We start from the raw sequence: 19,065 nt of genomic DNA, 5'->3' as shown, positions 1-19,065 counted from the left end.
CTCTCCTCTTTTAACTCCCTCAAAGCATCGTTACAAGGCTTAAATGAATTAATATGCATAAAACACTTGGATCCGTGCCTGTCACAGAATTAGTACCCAAGATGACTTAGCTTTTATTTTTAGCACTTACTATAATGATAATTAAATCACTTTTGAGGGATTTTAAATTGCCTCTCCCCCTGATTGGATTGCAAATCTTACATGAGACCATGTTTGTTTTAGTTACCTCTGTACCCCAAATCTTAACATAATACCCAGTACCCAGTGGCTGCTCAGTATTACATAGAATGCACAACTGAATGAACATATCAACAAATGAATGAGTGAGCAAATAAGAAGACATTCTTGCCTTTTTGAAGAGATTCAGAGAAAAAATGTTTGAGAAACACTTTATTTGAGTGTGAAGGCAGTGGGAGAAAGAGAAAAAAATTATATCAGAGAACTGGTCTGGGGGAGGAAGGAAGGAGGGTGTCTTCCAAATGCCTCAGAAGATGAGGAGTTTATAAATACCACTCAGAGTGAAGAGGTGAGCTGAGGGAAGGAGTCTGGGAGAGGAATGCCAGCAGATAATGGTCTTTGAAAAAAATTTGAGCTAACCGAGTTTTCTAATCAAATGTGTTAGGAGATGCTTTGAGGTAAATAAAACATGAGAAATGAGAAACCCTTGAATATCCTACAGTGGGGGCTAATGAGAAACCCAGAGCAGGCAAAGAGAAGCTTTCTCTGAGCATCTGTACTTGGGGAGAAAATTATGATTTGTCAATTCCACTGAGGAGTTTCCAGGATTGTGTTGAGAGGGGAGAGGGTTAAAGTCACAGTGTTAGAAACTGATGGGCCAGGTCCAGGTCCTGTCAATCCCTGCCCCCTCTGCCCTGACTCCACAACAAATGGGTAATGGCAGGACTGATGGGTGTAAAGGGGTCCTAAGAAAGTGGAAAGGAAAATTCAGGGGCATTACTAAGATGAGCTAATCATAGGGAATGGCTTTACACATATTGCATGTGGTTTTATTATAGTTATCCTTCAGTGATGATTCTCTGTCCCTGCAATTTATAATATGGCATAAATCTCCCCTTGAGATGGAATGACCCAGCAAAGCGTTTCCAGACTACTTTAGACCCATCCCATAACTGCAGTGATTTTCCTGGTAGACTGGGGAAATGGTTCCCCTAACCTCAAGCATTCATTGAGGGCATGAAATGAAAACTGATAGCAAAATGGACTTTGACTTACAGAGAAAGAAAGTAACAATGCTATTGTCCAGGCCTGCAGTTTCAACAGTACTTTCCCATTTCATCTATGACAGCAGTCCTCTTCATCACTCTGGGAAGGTACTCGTTATTACTCATAATGGTACTCATTATTTCCATTTTACAGATGAAGATACCAAGGCCCCAAGATGGCAGATGAATTGTCTAAGGCCATGCATACCCCTGTGTCGCAGAGCCGGAATTTGGACCTATTTCCTCTCTTTGCAAGTTTGAGTGCTCTGAGGCAATGCAAGTAGAAGATAGTTTTCTTTTTGGGAATGCTGCCAGAGCAATATACTTGAAAGGCCTTTTATCTTTGCAAATGTGCCAAGGGTCTCGATAATTACAGATACCTTTTAACAGCTCATCAAAAGATCAAGGATATGGGCCCACAGACAGTGTGAGCCCCGTCTCCTGGCAAACTCCTGCATCTATTCAAGCTCAGGAGCGTGTGTGGCAAACCCACTGCAAACCACCACCTGCCTTTTACGTGTTTTGCATGTCTACCGGTCTTCTAAGAGCCATCTAGGAGGACACGCTCTGTATCTTTTAGTGAGGCCGAAATTTGGCTAAAGTAACCCCCAAAGATGTTTGGGTATGTCCAGTTGAAAAACCAGGAACCTGCCTCAGGTACCTAGACATCTGCTTATAACCCAAAACACATACATTTCTGATTTGAGCCAGATCCATATGCTGGCCTTCCTCTGTTTAAAATGGTTCTTCAGCTCACTGGGCTGGAAGGAGATTGAGCTCTTCTGTTGTCTTCCTTTTGCATCAAATTCACCACAGGGCTTGGGCAATTCAACCCATCTTTTGGGGCTTCAGTATTCTGACTTAAATAAATTAAGTTTTAATGGGGTACAGTCACCAGCAAGAGGTCAGATAGTTTGAAGATGTTATCTGCTTCCTGCTTGGATGCTGACTCACACACCTGATCCATCAGACCTCAAAACCCACACTCTCTCTACTGTGGTAGGCTGATCTCTAGGGCTTCTTGCAGCTTTTGCAATAATCACTCCACATTCCCTAAACTACTGGGGAGACTCTAAGAATGTATGTGGGCAGTCCAAAACCACTCAGCTAATAAACACTGAGTAAGAAAGCCAAGCCTGTAGACCTCAAATTCCCTAACTACTGCTGGGCTGCCCTTATTGAGATGCTTCAAAGAGAAAAAGTGTATTTTAACCCTACTTACCTTTTTCCCCATTAAATAGAATAATTGTGTAGAAAAACACTGGTTTTGGCTGGGCGCAGTGGCTCATGCCTGTAATCCCAGCACTTTGGGAGGCCAAGCAGGGTGGATCACGAGGTCAGGCGATTGAGACCATCTGGCTAATAAGGTGAAACCCCGTCTCTACTAAAAATACAAAAAATTAGCTGGGCATGGTGGCGGGCTCCTGTAGTCCCAGCTACTCGGGAGGTTGAGGCAGGAGAATGGCGTAAACCCGGGAGGCGGAGCTTGCAGTGAGCCGAGATCGCACCACTGCACTCCAGCCTGGGCGACAGAGGGAGACTCGGTCTCAAAAAAAAAAAGGTAAAACACTTGTTTTAAGCCAGGACATGTGAGTGCGAATCCAGGTTTTATCCTTTATTAGCTGCAAGACTTTGGGTTTGTAACCATCTAAATGTCCATTTACTCACCTGTTGAAGGTGATAATATTTTAATATTGTCTTACTAGTTGGCTGCTAGAATCAAATAAGATAATGTAAGCTACACGAATGTGGTAAAGTGTTATGCAGAGGTAAGGGATAGTAATAGTAAAAGGACTTAGAGATGCCTTACTTATCTTTGTTGGCAAATGTTACATATTCAGGGAAAGCAACTTAAAAACCCTAGGGTAAACCATGCAGCAGAATATCTGAAAGAAAGAAAAGTAGAAACGTGATGGGAGGATTTGGTCAAAGGTGATGGTAAATCCTGCGTTTCCTGTCATGGTTCTCAGCCAGGGGCAATTTGGCAATGTCTGGTGGTAATTTTGGCTGTCACAACCTGAGGGTTTGGTGGGGGGATTGCTACTGACACATAGTGGGTAGAAGCCAGGGATGCTGCTTAACATCTTATAATACATAAAACAGCTCCTTAACAACAATGAAGTATCTGCACCAGAATGTTAATAGTACCAAGTCTGAGAAATCCTGGTCTATTAGAAGTTCCGTGAATCCAGGAACTAGTATATCTTGTTTATTTCTGTGCCGTAGCATCTAGCAGTGTACTTGGCTTAAAGAGGGCACCCAATATATAAATATATTTATTGAATAGATAGATGAGTGAGTGAATACCCACAGAAAACCAGATAATGCAAGTTAGATCTATTTCAGATTGCCAGGGAAAATCGTAGTTTCTTTAGTCACCTACTCTGTTTATTCTCTATCTTCTTTACTTTCCTTTCCTGTCAAATCTTTTTTCCCCTTCTTTCCTCTCCCAATACTGTCCAAGAATGAGAATGGCCCTATCAAATCTGAGAATGCCTAGAAGCAATAAAGAATGCTTATAAGACACACACACTGCAAAACCTTTTCTAGCTCCCTGCTTCCTACCACTCCATTTCAGCAGACAGTAATCACATCAGTAAATAAGTGGATTCACTCTTGTTCCCTCACTGAGTATGAACATATAGGACCAAAAGCACATATTTCCTGCAAATGCCTTACTAGAACACTTCAATTATGCATTTAAGAAAACACATCCTGGGCCATGAAATAGAAATGAAGTTGAGGTGAGAAAATGGAAAAATGGAGGCATTTAGTTCTGGGAATGCAGAAATTATATCTATTTGTTCATCACTGTATCTCCCATGCCTAGCATGGTGCCTGGCACATGGTAGGCATCCTTAAATATTTATTAAATAAAAAAATAGACGGGCTGCAGTGGCTCACGCCTGTAATCCCAGCACTTTGGGAGGCCGAGGTGGGTGGATCACGAGGTCAGGAGATCAAAACCATCCTGGCTAACATGGTGAAACCCCGTCTCTACTAAAAAAAATACGAAAAATTAGCCAGGTGTGGTGGCGGGCGCCTGTAGTCCCAGCTACTTGGGAGGCTGAGGCAGGAGAATGGCGTGAACCCGGGACATGGAGCTTGCAGTGAGCCGAGATCGTGCCACTGCACTCCAGCCTAGGCGACAGAGCAAGACTCCATCTAAAAAATAAAATAAAATAAAATAAAATAAAATAAAATAAAATAAAATAAAATAAAAATAGATGACGTCCACATTCCAGACTTTTTCTAAAATCGTCCCCCAATTAAAAAAAAATGTTTTTCCTCTGCCATTCAATTTCTTATGAAGGTAGTTTGAATGTCATAGGTTCTGCAAAATCTTATCCATTTTCCTCCCTCATGGAGATCTAAAGCCAGATAAAGATGTGTGGGTTCAACATTGAGAATTGAGTGTCAATATGGTGACTTAAGAAGTCCTTGAAATAATAATTCATATTTGACACATACATTCTGAAAGCCATATTTTACCAGAAATAAAATGAGCCCAAAATCTTTGTTGTATCTTTGCCAGTAAGTCTACATTGAGACAATGTGTGGTAATTAGGGAGGATTTAAAGATTCTGTAAGGCCGGAACGATGGCTCAGGCTTGTAATCCCGGCACTTTCGGAAGCCGAGGTGGGAGGATCACCTGAGGTCATGAGTTCGAGACCAGCCTGGCCAACACAGTGAACTCCCGCCTCTACTAATAATACAAAAATTAGCTGAGCATGGTCACACATGCCTGTAGTCCTAGCTACTCAGAAGACTGAGGCAGGACAATCACTTGAACCCAGGAGGCGGAGGTTGCAGTAGGCTGAGATTGCACCACTGCACTCCGGCCTGGGGGACAGAATGAGGTTCCATCTCAAAAATAAATAAATAAATAAATAAATAAATAAATAAATGTTCTGTAAGCAAGGCTAAATAAGTATACCAGTAGCAAACTTTTATGCCCAACACATCATTTCCCCCAAAAGGCAATAATGACATGATCATCCACTTAGATTGGCCAACTCAAAGCTCCATGGTAAACTGATTACCTGTGTTGTGAATAAGCTTTCTAGAAACTATAATGAAACATGTTTGGAGTTGCTCCTGAACAATTTTCCATTAGTACTTTTGGATAGAATTTGTGTTTAAAAAAAAAAAAAAAGATCACAGAAAATATATTAATTATGCAAATCCATTAGTCTACAGAGTGGAGAGACTGAGGTGTTTCCATTTTCAAACACTGAATCTTTAAACATTTAAAGACACATTGATGACCAAGAGCCTCTTCTAGAAGATTTAGTGCTTCATGTGCTGATTTCAGGCTCAAAATATTCACTGACTTATTTTCTTACACAAGAATGTAACAGGACCACAAACTCTATTTGTACACCAGTCTAGAATGTTTAACGAAAAATGCAAGATTAGTCCAAGACTAATTATGTGTTAACACTAGATGCTTTCTCCATACTTAACAGATAATTTTTAAGTGCTTAACGATCAACATGTTTAAGTACACGCATCTGTAGCCAAAGAAAGGGCAGGATGAAACACAGGCAAGATGGAGTACAATCCTCAGTACTATTGATTTGGAATTTAGTCACCCCTCTGAAGAAAGCAGTATCTTCTATCTAGGGACTGAAATATGATATACTTTATAAACTTGTCTATAAGATTAGTTTTTAGGGATAGCCTATATTTGATGAACTCTGTGGTTGAGCACAACATATTTTTTTAAAGTAAAGTTTTCATTTGATGGCTGTTAGTATATTTAGAACTCTCATAAATGCTGTTGGAAAAAGCAAATTGATTTCAATTTATTTTTCAGTATTGGCTCTAATACCACACTTTCTGACTAAACCACTCAATTATGACTTTTTTTTAAGAACAAGAAAAAGACATAATCTAGAATTGAGGAGTTACCCAAGCTTGCCTCTGACAAAAATGACTACCATTGTGGAAATGTATTTTATTGTGTACTGCAGTCTGAACTCTTTAACTAACTGGGTGCTTACACCAAGAGTAGCTCAAAAGCTGTTGCTTATTAGACACAGCAGATCACACCAATAACTCAATATTGTGTTAACCACTTCAGAAATTGACTCAGTTCTTCCAATTTGTGGTGGGTGGTTTTTGTTTGTTTGTTTGTTTTTAAGATCCCTCTGAGTTTTGGTAAATTTAGCAAAGGTGTTATGAGCTAGGTTCTATCTTCTAGCAACATTTTCATCACTCATAATCCTTTCTCATAATGCAGCATTTTACAGGCTCACTTTATGACTGGAACGCCCTGCTTCTAGTCCAGAAGCTGCCACTTGAGGAGACATTTAAACTTATTGATTATATGTCAGTTGCATTTTCCCCCTATAAGATCCATCTGAATTTTATTGGCTCAAGTGGATTTAAAATGGGGAGCTCAGTGCTCAGGTGCAAAGGAATGCATTTGGGGACTCTGAATTTCGACTTTGTCACGCTTCTCAGCATGCTTATTGGCAGCTGTGTTCCTTTTTAAATTACCCAGGGGAGATAGACACTTCACAGTATTCAACCTGAAGTGCTACCTCAGCCCTTTCCAGCTAGCCAAAGAATAGAAATAATAATAATAATAAAAAAATCATGGTGGGAGTGAGTAAAGGGAAGGTGAGAATTTTATAAAGCTCTCCAAAAATGATTCAGTTGTAATGCTTTTTATATTTTGCACCAATGACGAACCAGCTGCCTTGAGATACTGATATTTCTAAGCTATCGTCACATCTTTATTTTGACTTTATGTCCAAAAACTGAAGGTCAAAGGAATTGATTTACTTTGATCAATTAAAAGATCTACCTTGATTTAGCCACTTCTGCATAAATTTTACCCTAGGTGGGCTCATTTAGTCACACTCACATCTTTGTATCTGCTCAAATTGAGTGGAAATAAAACACATATTCTTCAGTTTCAAAGACATGCTTAGCTCGGAGTCATAACGGCATAGACTGAGAAGAAGGAGACTACCTTGTATCAAAACAGGGAAAAATAGGATGTTTAACTGTAGGTCCCTGGAAATCATTTCAGTCTAGGCATTCGTTGTAGATTGTACCAATGACAGATGGGAGGGAGGAAGAGCAGGACTCTGGAATGAGCCTGCCTGGTTCCGAGACTCATCCCCATCACTGTGTTTCTTCAAGTAAGTTACATACTTGTCCTACGTCTCCATTTTCTCATCTGTAAAATGGGGAGGTAATGTTATGGCCCTCATAGAGTGCTTGTCAAGATTACAGGAGATAAGCCATGTAAAATGCTTAGCACAGTGCCAGGCATATAGGATGTATTTACTAAATGGAAATGACTTTTGCATTCTTCATTATGCTAAAAAGAAGAGAGGAGCTCATTGTGAAATTTTAAAAATCTCTTTATTGTTTCTCCCAAATGACACAAGTCTTTAATCCTTGGAAGAGATTATGACAGATTTTCTAGTTATGGCATTATGGACCTTTCAGAAGTGATACTTGTAAAAACTGTGCACATTGGCTCTAACTCAAACTAAGTATCCTGACCTTTTAAAGATACAGATGCCTTGTTGTTCCTCCTGTCTGGGCCTAAGTATGCTTGGAGCCCTAACACTTCTGTAAACCAGGAGACTGGAGGAAAAGGCATAACTTTCACATGCAGAATGCATGCTGCCACCTCAAGTTTCATTAATTTATATTACTGAATAGCTTCAGAGGATGATAAGCTCTGTCTATAGCAAATGACTTTATATACAACCTGTTACAGCCATGAAAGGAGAATGATTATATAAAATATATTATATTTTATATAATAAATAGATTATATAAAATATTAAGGGACGTCGAGGGACTGGATGTCCTGGGGAGGGGAACAGGTGATGTTCCGTGCTGGTGAGTTTACTTAGCAGTAATTGGCAACAGCCCAGGGGTAAAAGTTTTTTTTTTTTCAACAAAGTATCTGCTAAGATATACTTGGCTCCAGCTAAGGTTTATGTCATCTGAGGCTGATATTAGGCACATGCTTATTGGGACCTGTAATAAGGCAATATAATAACTTGGGTGGGTTTGGGGGATTAGTCTATTTTTGAGGCTGAGTTAGATTGATCAAAATTCGGTCTGTTTGTCAAAATGAGTAGCTTCACTGGAGTGTGCACAGGGTGTGTGAGTCGTGGCACATCCAAAAGGGAGTAGATATGAAGGTAGTGCACTCCCAGACAGGCATTCTGAGCTGTCATAAGACTACTTCACAATCTGAAAAATTGCTATTCTGAAAAAAACCTATGCCTACAAGCCATAGGCCTGCATGATATTCCCAACTTTACTCTCAAAATCTCTGAAAAATGTACAGTCAGACCTCCTCTTGCTTCACATGCCACAGTGCCTTTAACTTTCATCATAAATCTATTCTCCAGCTCATTTCACCGAGAAAAATACTATGCAGATTTGTTGATTGTGTAACAAAAAGAGAAGATTAAAGCATCAGTTTGTTTCCATAAAAGCAATTATTTAATCATCTTATCATCCCTGTCAAGAATAATTATATTAAAAGACTTTTCCCCAGACTTCTGAATTAACAACGAAGAATTCAGACCATCTCTTACTCTCTGAACAAAAAGAACGCAGCTAACCAGGTAATGCATTTAAAAATCATTTCTAGCAATGGTGACCGGACAGTCATTTTGCAGTAGTTAAATTTAATAACAGCAACTTTTCTCCTGATTAGCTTCACATATAGAAACACAGGAGCCCGGACTGGGCATCTGACAGATGGTGGCAGAAATACACAGTGCAAAGAAAGACGAAAGAGAAGCAACAGCCACTTGTGATTACAGCTTTTCACGGCATGCTAGGACTTCATTTAGTGATCTGAATACTTTTTCTAAATTCAATTCTTTTAGTGTGTGCATCCAATCGTAGGGGAAACTCATTCATTCTACATACAGCTATAAGACCTTATGAAGCTAGCACCTTTCAGCACAACATATAATATTTGGTAGCTGTGGATGGAGTTTAAGTAATTCTCACTCTGACACTGACGAAGAAACTTTAATTAAAATGGTAAGCAGGTTGCAGCACAATGAATGTATTTAGGATATTAAACACTCCAAGGATGGGGGGTAGGGTAGAATGACATTACATTTTTGTAAAGCAAATATAAGTTTGCTTAAATAGTTTCCTTACTATGTTCCAAGAAACCCAGCACACACTTAAACAGCTAAAGTAAGCATTTCACTATCAACACAGCCTCTTTGGTTTTTAAACATACAAATCATAAGAAAGCAAAGTCAAGAAAAAGAGATATTACCACTAAAGACTTAAAAACTGATATTTGGAAAGAAAAGTGTACAATCCAAATGTGCCTATGGAGACACACACATGCACACACATATCCCCACAGCCAGCTGTAAATCAAGATAGCTGCAAACTTACCGGAGCAAATATCACCATACACATTTACAAAAGAATTGATAATCCAACTTCCCTCTCCTGAAAGAAAATAGAGGTTGTCTCATACTAAAAATAAAGCTTCTCTGTCCACAGCACCAGCCACTTGTCCCTCTTTTTATGAAGCAAAGGAGGAGAAGAAGAAAATCAATGCAGAGGGAAAGTGAGATGTTATACCAATCAGATAGCAGCTTCAGCCTCATTTGCAGAGAGATGGCAAAACGGTCATATTATTAGATGGTGACAACCCACAGCTGAGTACGGGAACCTGATACTCCCCTCTGGTGAACGCCGCCTGCTTGGTGGGGAGGTGGCTGCCACCATGGTGAGCTCCCACACTTGGCTCTTGGCTCACAACTGGAAGTGCAGGACTGCTTTGCACAAGCAGGCTGCATCACCAACAGAGGCACCATCTCCTCTTTACTCTGCCAGCCCCCTCCTCCTGCAAGCACAGTGCTTAAAAACAAACTAGATTTTTTTTTTTTAAAAGCCAGAATTTTGTGTTTTAAGGGTATGGGGAAAAATGATGGTTTTATAAAATCTTATGAATAGATTTGCATAGATTAAGTAAACATTGACATGTTTGTTAAAAAAAAATTGCCCTTGTTTTAATGTAAATGCAGAGATGTTATGCATAATCCCCATTTGGGAAATTCATACACTGCCCATAAATAATCATTAAGGTGATGTACTGGAAGACAGGCTTTTAAGACTCTGGCAACTGTAGAAGGGACAAATTACAACTTGGTTGCTCACTCATCACAGGAGTGTTACTTAAAGACGTCTCCTGCAAAATCTCAAAATTAAAAAGGTTTCAGATGCTTAAGTGCAATCTGGATCTGCTGTTTTCTTCAAATAAACCTCTGTAGGAAAGAGTTGAGCTCGACTACTTCGAAGGGCCCAAAACATAGCACCTTGAGGCAATGTGTGTTGGGGGCGTTTGTACCAAATTCTTGGAGAGGCTGCCACAGGTGACATGTTCTCACCCTGGCATCCTGAGGACAATTTTTCCCCAAGGTGGATACCACAGCACAGGGAAAGGACGTCTGTCTTTGGGTCCCCACTCAGTGCAGGAATGTTGTCAGGTTGGCTGAGAGGTCTCTGCTTTATCTTTTGTGCAGCTGGTGATGACTCAACTGCAATGCACAGAGGCTGGTCACATTTCTTATAGGGATTAATTTGTTGTTAATTTGGAGTCATTCGAAGTCTTTTATTGAGGTCCCTCTCTCTGTGTCTCGCTTTCCTTCCTATCTCTATCTCTTTGTGTCACTCTCTCTCCTTCTCTCTCATGCATGCGCGTGTGCACACACATACACACACACACTATCACTACCATATCACAGCCACCACCATCATCTCTCTCTTACTCCCTTTCTTCCTTTTCTTATACACATAGTAACAACTTGGTGGATAGGGGGAGGTTGGGGGACCAAACAAAACAACCAAAAAACCATAATGAGGAGTCAGGCAACTTGGGTTCTAGTCCTGGTCTCCCACTTACTAGTCATGTGACCTGCGCATGAGCCTTAGTTTCCCCTCTGTAAAATGGCTACACTTATGCCTCATAGAGGCATAAGTGTAGCCTCATAGAGCTGCACTCATAAAGCTATGAGTGGGAAGGTGTGGGGAAGAAATGAGCACTGGGCAAGGCAGTGCTTTCACCTACACTACACACCTGCAAACCGGGCTCAGCGAGTCCAGATCCCTTTCTCCTCCGTCTCCTTTGATTGGCTTGTTCCCTACGCCTGAGCTTTCAGGATGCTTACCAACTCTTCAAACTGTATATGCCCCATGACCCCTTTGAAATTCTGATAGGAACCTTTTCCTCCCCACTTCCCTATGGCCACCACTCACCTGCTTATTGACAAATCTCTGCACGTCAGTGAGAGGTTACTCAGGGGAGTAAATTAAGCAAGTGAACATATCTGAAGCAGGAAAAAAAAGGCTTACGATCACCAGGCATTTAAGTGAGCACTCAGTAGGCATTTACAGAATAAATAAATGAAGGATTGACTGAAAGAATAGTGTCCCTGTGCTGAAGGCCACAGTTCCTCCAGGTGGCTGATAAGGGGCAGAGTTAGAGTAGGGTCGAAGAGATGGCAGTTTCCAGCAATGCACCTGTAGGGTAGAACCATACTTAATTGTTTCTTCAGGGAGGCCAGTGAGTAATTCTCATTGGCTTTGAATATTAAGAGCCCTGTTGCAAGTAAAAGTAAAAAAGTTCTGTCTTCCACATAATAATAGCGAACATTTCTTGAATACTTACTCTGTGCCAGGTACTATTCTAAGTGGGTGTTTTTGGTATATCATCTTATTTGAGCCTTACAAAACTTCAGGTTACAATTTTTATTCCAGGGTATAGCTGAAAAAAACAAGACCCAAAGAGTTAAGTAACTTATCTGAAAGTACACAGTCAATACCTGGTAAAGCTAAAATTCGAGCCTAATTGTATGCCATTGTCTAAGCTATTAACCACTCTGTTTTGGACACCACATGATGGTACTTATACTTTTATTTATTCAGTGTAAAGGGTATGACAAATCCACATTTGGATGCATGGACCCCACAGTAACTTCTCAGTTGTCCCCATTATGCAGATTTGCACCAGAGATTAGAACTTGCTGGTGTAGAAGGAGCCCATGAGATCCACGCTCAGGCCCTCAGTGCCAAGTCTGTATGGACTTGGGCACTTTATCTAACACTTGGGAAGATAGGAGGTGTGAGGCTCGGTCTTGGGTTTGCTAGCGGTTTGCTCTGTGACCCTGGGTGTGTCCCGGAATTTGTCCACGTCTCTGTTTTTCTCATGTTTAAATTGAAGGATTTCCACTGAATTATCTCTAAAGGGCTTTCTGGGTCAACTTTCACTAGATAAGATTCTAAGGCTAATAGGCAGATTCTAACCTGCTGGTTGGGTTAGCTCTTCCTGCCTCATATATTTTTTCCAGATAGAGCATTAACATTCTCTAAGTCTGCCCTGCTACCACCCTTTGGTCACCTCTCTGTGGACCACTGCAACAGGCTCCCTTTAGGTCTCACTGCTTTCACTCTTACCCCTAGAAATCTCTATTACCCATGTTGAGCCATTTAAATCATAAATTAGATCATATCAGTCATCTGAGAAAAGTTCTTCAATAGCTGTCCAGTAGGTTTACAGTAAGTAAAACCCAAACCCTTTCTCATGCCTTTAAAGTGTTATGCAATCTACCTTTCATCTATTTTTTTGTTTTATTTAATTCCAACCCTCTCCTTTCCTACTCTTCAGCCACACCCACCTTCTATGCCTTTGTACTAGCTATTCTGTCTGCTTGGAACATTCTTTCCTCAGATCTTTTCCTGCCCTCTCTTCCTTTGCCATTCAATTGTTAGTTCTACTTTCTGTTTCGTAGAGGGTCTTTATTCCCCAAACACCTAACTTAAAAACATCTTTCACTTTCTCCAGTAACTCCTTTTTTTATTTTTGCACTTTTATTGCCTGACACCTTCTTGCTTATTTATTTATTCATTTATTATTGACTATCTCCATTTACTAAGATGTCCACAAAAGCAGGAAACTTGTTTGTTTTGCTTAATACCATATCCTTGGTGTTTCAGAGAGTACCTGCCACATAGCAGGTGTTCAATACATGTTTGGTGGAAAAATGAATGAATGATGAAATCAGTGAATCAACATGAGAACAATTTAGGTTTGAGATGGTGGTAAAGAAACCTAATTTTTTCAAAGGAGTTTAGCCTTGAAATGCAGAACAGATGAATAAGGGCAACTGATTCATTCATACTAGCAGATACAGACTGTTTTTACCTCTTCATTCAAAGAACATTCTGGAAGGATTGCAAATTTCGGTGTCATATTGATTTAATGGGAAACCATGTCAAAGATGGTGGAAAGCTCCTTTTGTAAACTATACTGATCAGTTGTTTTTTTAGAAGCTTGGGTTCCCAGGGTTTTGTTCACCTAGGCCCACATAGAGCAGCTGATTTTTGGATACTTGCCCATATATTTGTCATTAGAGAAATAATCTTGTCAGCTAGCCACTTAGACTGTCCTAACCTTCCAATTTATCAGACAGCTCAGACAGTTGGCTACCACTCTCTATCATAGAATTGGAACTGACAAAAATAAAGCAATATGCCAATATCTGATAGTTCTTGTTTGAAAAATGATATTCACATTGTTGCTACTGCCTTTAAAATAACATTTATCCATTATTAGATTATTAAAAATAGAAGTACAATGTTTTCTAAGTCAAGTATTTACAGAGAAGGTTAAGTAGATTAAAATAATCTGTGATTCTCTGAAAACCTCATTAGCAATGCTAATTTCTAATATGGTCAGAGCTTCAACTGTGATCTTTCAGTTGAGCAATGGCCTTCAGACAACTTCAAAAGAATTTTTTTTTCCTCTGAATGGAAAAGCTTCTCTCCCCTTTCGTGGACACACCTTCTGGTAAATGCAACAGTTCCTTTCCCTTATAGCCTCTATTTCTAAACATCTGGCCTCTCAAAAGGGGTCCTTTCAGGCCTGTCTGCTGGCCAGTGGGAGGCCTAGCTTGCTAAGCATTTAGCAAACACTGAGAGGAAAATTCCAGAGCCAGAGGATTTCTTCACTGCAGTGGGAGAAAGGAGGTAATCAAAGATAAGGCTACTTTGACCATACTAATAAATGACCAAGAGAGTTAGCCAAGCCTCTTCCATTTTGCTTCAGGAACAATTTCAGCTCTTTCAAGCTATAGCAGTGAGAGCACTTACATCCAATTCACTTATGGAACAACCTTGAAATCTTTAATGGTGCCTTCCTTTCTCTGACTGAGCACAGCTCCTAGCATGGGTAAAATGCAATTTATTGTGATGTGAGCAGGTATATAGAATCAGGGCAGAACTTTCTAGGCCTCTTATCTTTTATTTTCCTTGTAAGAGAAAGTTGTTTTCTCCAACACTGTCTCTTTTCTTTCTCAAATACTAATGAGATAAAATAATATTAATATCACTTGAACATTTATTAGATCATTAGCTTTCCTCAGTAGGGTTCAAGTCTGTCTGAAAGAATTCTACAGTGAAGCTGGGAGGCATGATAGCTCAGGCCTGTGGTCCTGGAGCATAAGGTAGCAGAGGCCAAGAGTTCGAGACCAGCCTGGGCAACATAGCAAGCACTCATCTATATGACAGTAAAACATAATTTTATTAAAAAATTTCTACACTGAAGCTGAAAGGAGAAGGAAAAATTTGTGGATGCAAGAAAAGCTAAGGAATATAGTGGAACAAGATTGAGAAAATTAGGATATTTGGGTGGAAATGTAGTCACGCTTGGGAGATAAAAGGAGAGAAAATGGAGTTAAAATAGCAGGTAAAAAGTGTTGAAGACATATTTTCTGAAGACCATGAGTCTAAGCTCTTCAAGGACACAATATCTCACTTATCCCTGTATCCTCAGCCCAAAGCAAAGTGCCCAGCACAGAGCAGCCAAGCAATGACTATTTGCTGAATGACGGGTACAGAATTATTTGGAGATAAAATATATATGGTTAAGCATGCTCCCCTTTAGGCAGACATTGTGCTGGAGAGCTTTTGTTTGTCCCTCTAGAGTCACTCTCCTGTCTACTCTGTGTCCCAGCAGGCTGAACTAATGGACTCCATCAATGAGCTCCCTTTCTCTGAGGCATCCTAATGGGAGGTGCTAATAATAAGGAGTACTGCCAGGAAATTAGAGGGTGAGAGGAGACTGAGGTCAGGGTATTTATTCCCTTAGCACCCCTGATGGGTCCTTAAGTTGGCTATGTTCCTCTAGCGAAGGCCACAGGTGCTGTGAAGTGGCCCTTTCCATCCATACAGCTTCTTTCTCTTCCTTTCCTTCTTTTTCTTTCTTTGGCTCCATTCCTCCCCTCCCCTCCCCTCCCTCCCTCCCTCCTTCCCTTCCTTCTTTCCTTCCTTCCCTCCCTTCCTTCCTTTCTTGCTTTTCCCTTTCTTCTTTCTTTTTCTCTCTCTTACTCTTCTTTCTTTGTCTCTCCTTCCTTCCCTTTTCTTTTTTACTTAAACTTTGTTTACCTCTTTTCAATTTGCCCCTTCAAAAAACTCCCCTCAATCACTCTGTTTGAGTGTGCCAGCTATTTCCTGTCTGAAACCTGACTAACACAAACAGGCGGATTCTAGTTCCAGCTCTGTATATTACTACCTGTGTGGTCTTGTCACTTGCCCTAACCGATCAAATTGGGTGCTTGTAAACTAATGCATACAAAGTATTAAGTGCATACCAAGCATTTAACATCTAACAACAATAAGAATGACAGTGATACCCTTTGCCAGCATGTTTGTTTGATAGAGATAATGCACATGCTCTTTTATTTTGTCTCTAAAGGAAAGAGCTGTTCATGTTTTAGAAAGAAAAGGGGCCAGGCACAGTGGCTCATGCCTGTAATCCCAGCACTCTGGGAGGCCGAGGTGGGCAGATCACTTGAGGTCAGGAGTTTGAGACCAGCCTGGCTAACATGGTGAAATCCCATCTCTACTAAAAATATAAAAATTAGCTGGGTGTGGTGGCGGTTGCCTATAATCCCAGCTACTCAGGATGCTGAGGCAGGAGAGTTGCTTGAATCTGGGAGGTGGAGGTTGCAGTGAGCCGAAATTGTGCCACTGCACTTCAGCCCTGGCAACAGAGCAAGACTCAGTCTCAAAAAGAAAGAAAGGAAAGGGAGAGGAAAAGGAAAATCCATACTGTGTTGAGAAAGATTTAACAGTCTTTCCCCGCTGGAATATCAGGGAGTATGGAAATGACATTGAGGCACATGTCTTGAAGCAAAGAAAGATTTGTTGAAAATGGTTTTGACTATTGGCATTTCTGAGTATTCAGAGTACATGGGTCAATCCAGTCAGCCTATCAATCAGGTGCATGAAGAGTTGCTTCTTTTTGACGCTTGCTGGAGGGCTGTCCATGGATTCCTGGATGTTCATCCACAGGCCCTGGATCTCAGGCAATAATTCCAAATCTATTAAGTGCTAATTACCCCCTCTGCTTTCATTTCTGTCCTAATTAAATACTTCAAGCCACTGGAGGGGCTGAGTCCCTTTAGAAGCTCCCTAAATGTCCCAAAAAGACTTTGACTCAGGAGACAAGGTGGCTCAGATATCGCATATCATGTCTAAAACCCACCTGGGGGCTCACGTCCTCAATAGGAAACAACAATTCTCAAATCCATGAGAACTTTGTTAATATTCTAAAGTAAAAGGGCAACCATTCATTCGCCTAAAAATTTCAATTCTGCAATTGTTTATGGCATATGTGTTATATGCCAGGCACATGCTAAACTCTGTGGATACAGTGGTGAAACGGGTAAACATGGTCCCTGCTGAAAGGAACTTAGAATCTTTCTGAGTAACTGTGCAAGTCAGGACCTTATGGGCCTGGTATATAAATAATGCTCAATACATATTGTTATATGATTGAGTACATAATGCTGAATTACTCCGACATATTTCTTAATTTTAAAGGTTAAGTATATGAACATATTGGCCTAGACTTGCAATGTTCAAAATGTAAAATACAACCATCAAATATTTTGGTAAAATTTGTGAATATGTGAGAATATAGGTGGTACATTCAAATAACCAAATCATCTCAGCTTACAATGTAATTATAGGCATAATATTTAATAGCTCAGTTTTTAAGCTGAATGCCAGGAATTCCACGGAGATGCTCCAGGGCACACCATGGAGGTGGGAGGGTGTGCTAGGGGCAGCCAAAGGAACCAGGGTTCCACATCCCTTCTCTGCTTCAACTAGGCCACTCCACTGTTTTCTCGATATCCCAGGTTTCTGAACATGATTGCATTTGAACAAAATGTTTTGGATCTTAAAAGAAAAACTGTGGAGAACCACTCATGTAATGGAGAAATTTGGCAATTGTGATTTCCTATCATGGACCTTTCTGATTCCAATAATGGTGCTAATATTTATTTCTGGGTATTAGCCTAAGTGCTGTGCATGGATTATGTCATTTGATTATCATTTATCCCGATCTACCAGAATCTACTGTTATCATCATTTTACAAACAAAGATGACAAGGTTTAGTGTGGTTCAGTAAGTTGCCAAAGTCCGCCTAGAGAGTAAGTATTTGAATAAAGGCTTGAACCTGGGTTGTCTGTTTCCAAAGGCCAGGTTATAAATCTCTAGATTACCCAGTCTTGCGAATGTGGGCAAGTTTAGCACGTACAAGGTGGGAGATGGGCATTTCCTCTCTGACAGTTGTTTAGAACTTAAAACAATGTTGTATTTCAGTTGCATAATTTCTGGTGATTATATCTACTCTTCTGGTGCAGGGGATTAAAAGTGGTCCCACCATAAACTGCTGAACAGTAGACTCATTCTCCCTGCAGTCTTGCATAGCACACAATATTACATTGTTCATAGTAGGCACTAAACAAGCCTTTGCTTATTATTAAAGAAGAGAAAATAAATGACTTTTCTTAGGCCTATTTTCATAATTCTAGTCAAAAATAGCAGAGATACATCTGTTTGTTTTCCTTCTATTATTTTTTATAACAGGGAGAGCTCTATCAGCAAATTGATGGCTTAGGAGTTTGGCTGGTCCTAACACACATTTCTTAAAGCCTGGTGTGGAACCAGAAGATGAATAGTTGTTGCTATGATTAAGGATTAAGACTTTATATCAGAGGTCCCTGAGGTCCAGTTTTTACAAGAATCTTGTTAGTACTGTAATAAGAGTGAAAGAAGAAAAACATGGAAACCATTTTCAATAATCTTGCCCAGTACACTGAGATAGGAATAGTAAATTCCATCAAGAGGTACGTGACTTTTTCGCTGATCATTTCCGCATGAAGGGAGGGCGTCATAGCCAACTGCATGTATTGATGAGACTCTCTTAGCCTTTCTAAACTTCCATTTCTTCACCTGTAAAATGGGAATAACAATGCTGAGTTATATATATAATATGCAGCTGAGGCTGGTGGAAAGTACAATGACACAAGTGAAATTGTATTCTCTCTGCTAAAGCTACAGGCAAGATAGATTTCAGAATCAAATGCTTACAAAATGGCTTTCTGGTTTTTCTTTCCTTTTCAACAAATTGAGTTTAAAAAAAACCCTGTTAAACCAATATGCCTCCAGAACCCAGACCAAATTACAGCTCTTAATAAAATAAGGCGTGGGTAGGAAAGAGGATGAAAGTCTGTTTCTCCCCATGTAGTTTATGAAATGTAGAGTGTATAACATTTGAGTGTTCTCATGGAGCTCCAAAGAGCCTCGTCATGATCTGCTTGATTAGGATTCCATCTGAAAGCATTCTCCCCACTCTGCTCCCAGCTCCTGCCCCACCCCAGTCTCAGGGATATGTGTGGTGATGATGCCCTGCAGCAAAGGAATGGAGTTGGTCTAAAGGGATCTGGGGCATTATTCTAATTGGAGTGCTT

At 40.2% G+C, this 19,065-nt stretch overlaps 1 protein-coding gene across 2 annotated transcripts in view; it reads right to left on the bottom strand.

Moving 5' to 3' along the window:
• SYNPR (synaptoporin) overlaps positions 1-19,065 on the bottom strand; it is a 330,505-nt gene that overhangs the window by 163,105 nt on the left and 148,335 nt on the right. The window contains exon 1 of one of the 2 annotated variants that reach the window (XM_050781256.1): positions 9,634-10,021. The exons of the other annotated variant lie outside the window; for it this stretch is intronic. Coding sequence (XP_050637213.1) covers positions 9,634-9,657 — 24 coding nt within the window. The 5' untranslated portion in view covers positions 9,658-10,021. Of the gene's footprint in view, positions 1-9,633; positions 10,022-19,065 lie in introns of those variants that run through there. 2 annotated transcript variants of the gene reach the window in all.

The sequence above is a fragment of the Macaca thibetana genome, chromosome 2 (genome assembly GCF_024542745.1).
Source record: "Macaca thibetana thibetana isolate TM-01 chromosome 2, ASM2454274v1, whole genome shotgun sequence".
NCBI lineage: Eukaryota > Metazoa > Chordata > Mammalia > Primates > Cercopithecidae > Macaca > Macaca thibetana.
This window is presented reverse-complemented; position numbering and strand designations above follow the sequence as displayed.